General features: G+C 32.9%; 1 protein-coding gene across 1 annotated transcript; it reads left to right on the forward strand.

Moving 5' to 3' along the window:
- Positions 1-4,333: 4,333 nt before the first annotated feature.
- On the forward strand, positions 4,334-6,441 carry LOC11436327 (cytochrome P450 77A1). The gene is made up of 2 exons (XM_003610354.3): positions 4,334-5,241; positions 5,509-6,441. Exons 1-2 carry the CDS (start codon positions 4,429-4,431, stop codon positions 6,220-6,222), a joined length of 1,527 nt encoding a protein of 508 aa, XP_003610402.1. The 5' UTR covers positions 4,334-4,428; the 3' UTR covers positions 6,223-6,441.
- Positions 6,442-6,763: the final 322 nt, after the last annotated feature.

Below are 6,763 nucleotides of genomic sequence, written 5' to 3' on the forward strand. Positions count from 1 at the left end.
ACCCAAAAAAAAAAAAACAATTTCATTATCTTCTCAAATCCAAAAGTTAAAGAGCATATATCTTGGCTATTGTTCCTAAATCAAATGACCTTTAACCCATTTTCTAAATCCAGTTATCTTTAACCCATTTTTCCTGATTCCAACAAGCTTCAATCTTATTTAACGGAAGCTTCTGCAAGCTTTTACTATTGACGTTTTGTGTTTTTAGATAAAGTTGGTACTGAGAAATGAGTTTTTCTTGAGAATTTGGGGGGTTTACGTAATCTTCAACATTTAATTAAAAAATATATTCCAGGATTGCAAAAAAGGGGCCAAATCAATGGAGTCAAAAAAAGTAATTTTTTTTAAGCTTTTAACACATGATGGCGTAGATAATCATATATTGCATTGTATGTTCCATGGAATTTTTAAGGTTAAAACATTTATGATTTTGTCAATTTTTCAAGATCTCATCTTATCCTTGAAGATGATTTTATCATCTCTATCATTTGCCATTGAATATGTTGGCTGGGGGTATTGATAGCAGAAAGTTTTTTTTTTTGTTTGAGAGAGAAGCAGAAAGCTATGTCTGTCAATAATATGAGAGGTTGATGACAGTGAGAAAAAATATAGTATAGACAGTCTATAGTAAGATTAATGTTCCCTTTTAATCTAGTGGTTTAAAAAAACTTTCTCATAGTGGGAAAGAATTCCTCTTTCCCATGTGAAATGTCACCATTGTCACAAACACATAATTTCAGATTAAAAGTCAAATTTAACTTTTTGTTTATAAAATTGCGCAAAGTAAATGACATTGAACTAGAAGACAGTTGAAGTTAGAGAGTAGGGGAAAGATGGTACAAGAGATGATGGAGTTTCACTACATATTTCTATTTTTAGTACCACTACATATATATAGAATTTCCTCATTCACTAAATATTGGGTTAATTTGAGAAATTTATTTGTTTCTTTTTATATAAATCTATTTAATTTTTTTATTGTATAAATTACATTTTAACTGACATATAGGTGGTGTCTTTAACCCCTATTCAATTGGCTGGTTATAATTGAAATGAATTACTACAAGAAAAGTTTTAAAACAGGAATTGATATCTGTAAAAACCTGCATGAGATGCAGTTCAAACGTGGACCAAATGCATAAATGTTCAGGAAGTGGCTAAATGCATAAATGTTGATGAAAAAACAAAATAATTAATAACTGTGTGCAGTGCAGATAAAACAGTGTGCTGAAAATGAATTGAGGATGGGCCTTTTGGTCCCTGTTGGTCAAGAAACAAAGATAAAGTATGAAATACGTAGGATTAATCAAACGGATGATATGTGAACAGTGGAAACAGACAACAGCAGGTGAAGGAGTTAAATCCCTCAATGAAAAGCCAATGACAGATTACATGAATATTGCTATTCAATGCTCTCTGCAAATCCCAACGAATACCCCAACTCCCACCTGTCCCACAACTATTAAATGTAAAGAAAGTTTCCTTTCCCACTAGTTACTCCATTTTTGTATATTCATGTCAACTATTTCCAAGAGCAAGACAACCAGGACATGCTTAATTGGTTCAGATGAATTTATTACTTGTATAAAGTTCAATATCACGGAATTTGCATTAGTATATCTACATTTCCCCTTATGGATTCATATCTTAATTAGTACTCACCCTCTTATTCACTTCCTCTTTAATTGATGTTTCCTTCTTTGAAATCATGTTACCAACTTTCACCATTGCTAATTACTATGTTCCAAAAAACATCCACAATACTGAATTCTTATTGCTTATTCTTTTTAACACCAAACAACTGTGAGAAGAGAAGAAGAAGACGTGGAGAAGAAAAGATGGAGGCAGGGGTCAAACGGTCATTGCGCGCGAAACCAGACTCATTAAGGACAAAAATGTCATTTCCCTTGCCATCTGCTGATGTGTCTTGACAAAACTCCATTCATCAAATGCCACGTACCTAATTACCCTCCACCTCGGCAAATTTTTGTAATTAGGACGAATTTTCAAATGATTAGTAATTACAGGGGCAAACTGGGAGGATTAGTAAGCTCAGGATGAAAAATCAAATAGCCTATAATTACATGGATGAAAAGCATATTTAAGCCTTTTATTTTTTTCAGTGTTGAATTGGAAATGTTATGTGTTTATTAAGTAGCACATGAGACCTATTATGCATCTAAAATGAGGAGTTTTATTGTGGACGATCTAAGTGCACATTTTAAAAAAACCAAAAATATATACACTTTACAATGTAGAAAGAATTTTTTGTAATTTTTTAGAATTTAAATACACAATTTTTTTTGGGATAATAAACATTCGATTTTTTTAGACATAATTACTATGTATAGATTTTTACCATGTGCCGTAAAGGTACATGTTAACTAAAGAGACAATGTTACTCTTTACAAAATTGACAATTAGTCTTATATCTTTTTAACATAATTTTTTCTCTCTTGGCTAACAAATCAATATTACTCATCAAAAACTTGTGCTACGTACGATCAAATCAACGTATTCATATTGTAACCAAAAAAAATAAAAAATCAACGTATTCATACAAACCTTGGGTTGGAATTACTACCTAAAAATACATACATATCACATAAGGCTCTTTTGATCCCTTAATTTATTTTTTGGTTTCGTTTTGGTTCCTTAACTATTAAAAGTTTCGTTTCGGTCCCATAACTTATTTTTTGGTTTCATTTTGGTCCCTTAACTATTAAAAGTTTCGTTTTGGTCCTTTAACTTACTTTTTGGTTTCGTTTTGGTCCCTTAACTTATTTTTTGGTTTCATTTTGGTCCCTTAACTCTAATACATTCATCCTAACATAAAGGACCAAAGTGGTTGACAGAGGATGAGTTAAGGGACCAAAACAAAACCAAAAAGTAAGTTAAAGGATCAAAACGAAACCAAAAAGTAAGTTAAGGGACCAAAACGAAACTTTTAATAGTTAAGGTACCAAAACGAAACCAAAAAATAAGTTAATGGACTAAAAGAGTAATTAAGCCTATCACATAATTATACCTCATAAATGTCTTATCTAATTTAGTCCCAAGTGATGTGACATTAACAAAGATCTACCGAGGAGTTCAAATATTCATTTAAGATGACATGTCATATCTGATACTACTCGGTTGCAATTTTAGAGATTTATATTTGTCAAAATCTATAAAATTTAATACTCCTCGTTCCATATTAGATAACCTAGTTGACTCCGACACACGTACTAATGCATATGTTTTATCTTTGATATATTCAATTCTCTATTAAGAAAAATTATGAAAATTTAATATTTTAAAAATATTCATCGAGACGAATCCAAGATCTTATATGATATTATTTATCTTTATGAATTTTTAAAAATAAATGATCAAAGTATGTTAAGTCAATAATGTATATTATGAAATAGGTAGGGACGGAGGGAGTAAATATTTTGGAATGAACATAATACTCACAATTTCAAAGATGAATTTGTTTATTCGATTCTACTTTTTCTTAACATCTAACAATATTTCTATTTTTGGTAATAAGTCTAGGAATACAATACTCTCAACCCTCAACTGCATTGCATTAGTCAACTATACTTGTTTTCTTGGAGTATAAAGTCTAGAAATTAAATAATACTACCTCCATCTCTAATTATAGGATCCTTTTGAAAAAATAACGGAATTAAAATAATGCATATTTGTATTAAATATGTTTGTAATTATTATTGTTTTTACAATTTTATCTTTTAAGAGAGATGGTTGGTTTATGTTTTCAACATGTTATTTATTGCTGATTGAAGAAAAAAATGTATAATAAATAGGGGCATGTATGTAAAGAAATAATTAATGTAGTTGGAAATAGCAAATGGATCTTATAAAAATGGACAAAAAAAAAATTCTCAAAAGGATCTTATAATTATGGACGGAGATAGTAATACTAAACACTCAACTACATAACATAAGTCAACAATTCTTGGGGTATTTAGTCTCTGAATATATAACACTCAAATGAATGATTTATGACTTATGTACAATACTCTCTTTGTATAAAACTTCTTTCTGTAGTGGTCGAAATTTGAACCTCAAAACTTACATATATTATACATTATCCTTAGTTACGTAACACGTATATACACTGGAACTAAACAATTTATAAAAAATAGTAGTAGTAGTAGCATTTTTCAAAGTCACATGCAGATGGATGCGTTGAATATCTGTCGTGATGCGTAGCAATCCGTACTTGGTAGAAGTAAATACGTCTGTTCAATTTTATTGAATGCAATTAACCACCATTCACAACCACATTCACTATCACTCATGTTATATATTATGGGGCAAATACTCACCTTTCCTTGCCAACCTTCTCACAATTACTCTTCTACTACTATTACTATTATCATCTTTCTTTCTATCTATCCTTCCTTCTTAGTTTTAACAATGGAGTTCATAGACGTTATAATGTTCCTTTTCGCCCTCGCCTTTCTTAGGTGGTGGTGGCGCCGTTGGTCAAAGACCGGGGGCGGCACTAAAAACCTACCACCGGGAGTTCCGGGTTGGCCAATCGTTGGCAATCTTTTCCAAGTTATCCTCCAACGCCGTCCTTTCATCTACATAGTTCGTGATTTACGTTTAAAATACGGTCCAATTTTCACAATGCAAATGGGTCAACGCACCTTGATTATAGTCACAGAGGCTGACCTCATCCATGAAGCCCTAATCCAACGAGGCCCACAGTTTGCAAGCAGGCCTAAAGACTCTCCCATTCGTCTCATCTTCAGCATGGGAAAGTGTGCCATCAACTCTGCTGAATACGGCCCACTCTGGCGCTCCCTCCGCCGCAACCTTGTGACGGAGATGATATCACCACTTAGAGTAAAACAGTGCAGTTGGATCAGAAAATGGGCCATGGAAGCTCACATGAGAAGGATCCAAAATGAAGCACATGAAAATGGTTTTGTTGAAGTGATGAGTAATTGCAGACTCACCATTTGTAGCATTCTTATATGTCTATGTTTCGGTGCAAAAATAACAGAAGAAAGAATCAGAGATATTGAGAGTGTTCTCAAAGAAGTCATGCTCATTACGCTTCCTAAGCTTCCAGATTTTTTACCGGTTTTAACACCATTATTCCGCGGACATGTGAAGGAAGCGAAGAAGCTGAGGAAGAAACAGCTGGAGCTTATAGCGCCGTTGATAAGGAAACGGAAAGTTTACGTGGAAAGTGATGGAAAATGTGGAGATCCCGAAATGGTAACTTCCGACTAATCATAACTAACTTTTAACTACTTTGTATTTGGTACTACAAATTTTGGAGGTAATATAATTAACTCTCTTTGACCATTTATGTCGAAAATATAAACAAAAATTGGTCAAATAAAGTTAATGTGCTTGTCTAGATTAAACATCAACTTTTTTTTAATTAATCTTTGCATATGTTTGAGACCAAATTAAAATTTGTTATATGTATTTTAAAGAATATTGAACTAATTCTAATTAATATGCAACTATATGTGACAGGTGAGTGCCATTGGTGCTGCTTATGTGGATTCATTGTTTGGTTTGGAAGTGCCTAGTAGAGGGATATTGGGAGACGAGGAATTGGTTACGCTCGTGTCAGAGATTATCAGTGCTGGTACTGACACGAGCGCAACGGCCATTGAATGGGCTTTGCTTCATTTAGTGATGGATCAAGAGATTCAAGAGAGGTTGTATAGAGAAATTGTTGATTGTGTTGGAAAATGCGGTATTGTCATGGACAGTGACGTTGAAAAAATGCCTTATCTATGTGCAATTGTGAAGGAAACTTTCCGGCGTCATCCTCCTAGCCATTTTGTGCTTTCGCACGCGGCTACGGAGGAGACAAAGCTTGGTGGATACACTATTCCGGCAGATGCTAGTGTGGAGTTTTACACGGCTTGGTTGTCAGAAAATCCAAATACCTGGAAGGATCCGGATGTGTTTCGACCCGAGAGGTTTTTGAATGGGGATGGGGTTGATGTTGATATTACAGGAACTAAAGAGATGAAGATGATGCCGTTTGGTGCTGGGAGGAGGATTTGTCCAGCATGGACATTAGGGACTTTGCATATAAACATGTTGTTGGCCAAAATGGTTCTTGCTTTTAGGTGGTTGCCGGTTCCAAATTCCCCACCCGACCCAACAGAGACATTTGCTTTCACTGTTGTTATGAAGAATCCTCTCAAGGCAGTTATTGTTCCTAGATCAATTTAAGTTGTTACACTTACAAATACTTTATCATTTACATGGTATTATTTTCTTTTGCATATTGCAATGCTAGTAATTTGTTAACTAAATTAAGAGTATTTAGTACTCCATAAGACTGGTAATTCAGGGGTTTGTTCATTGTTTATTTTTCTTTTTGGTGGTGATTAATATTGCTGGTTTAAATGTATAATACTAGTATCAAATTATTAATTTTTGTTTATGTAACAAGATTCCATGTGTGTGTGATGCATGAGAATATCTAAATTAGCTAGCTGGCTGGCTAATTTAGATATATAAATAAACATAATCAGTTAATGATATATATATATATATATATATATATATATATATATATATATATATATATTTTGGATGAGAATATTATATGTACATCATGTTCGTGGATCCCTTCTATCCTGTTGTCTATCGTAATAAATAAATGGTTTAAATATGTAAATCGTCCCTGTAAGTTCGCGTGTTTTTTTGTTTTCGTTTCTGTAATTTTTTTTGTTCTAAAATAAACCTTGTAAGTTGTTAATTTATTGGT

Source organism: Medicago truncatula, chromosome 4 (genome assembly GCF_003473485.1).
Source record: "Medicago truncatula cultivar Jemalong A17 chromosome 4, MtrunA17r5.0-ANR, whole genome shotgun sequence".
In the NCBI taxonomy this organism is placed as follows: Eukaryota; Viridiplantae; Streptophyta; class Magnoliopsida; order Fabales; family Fabaceae; genus Medicago; species Medicago truncatula.

Excerpts from the sequence above, each read along its gene's own strand:
- LOC11436327 (XM_003610354.3), top strand. The coding sequence starts at position 4,429 with ATGGAGTTCATAGACGTTATAATGTTCCTTTTCGCCCTCGCCTTTCTT. Across the intron at positions 5,242-5,508 it reads AATGTGGAGATCCCGAAATG|GTGAGTGCCATTGGTGCTGC; the intron begins GTAACTTCCGAC and ends TATATGTGACAG.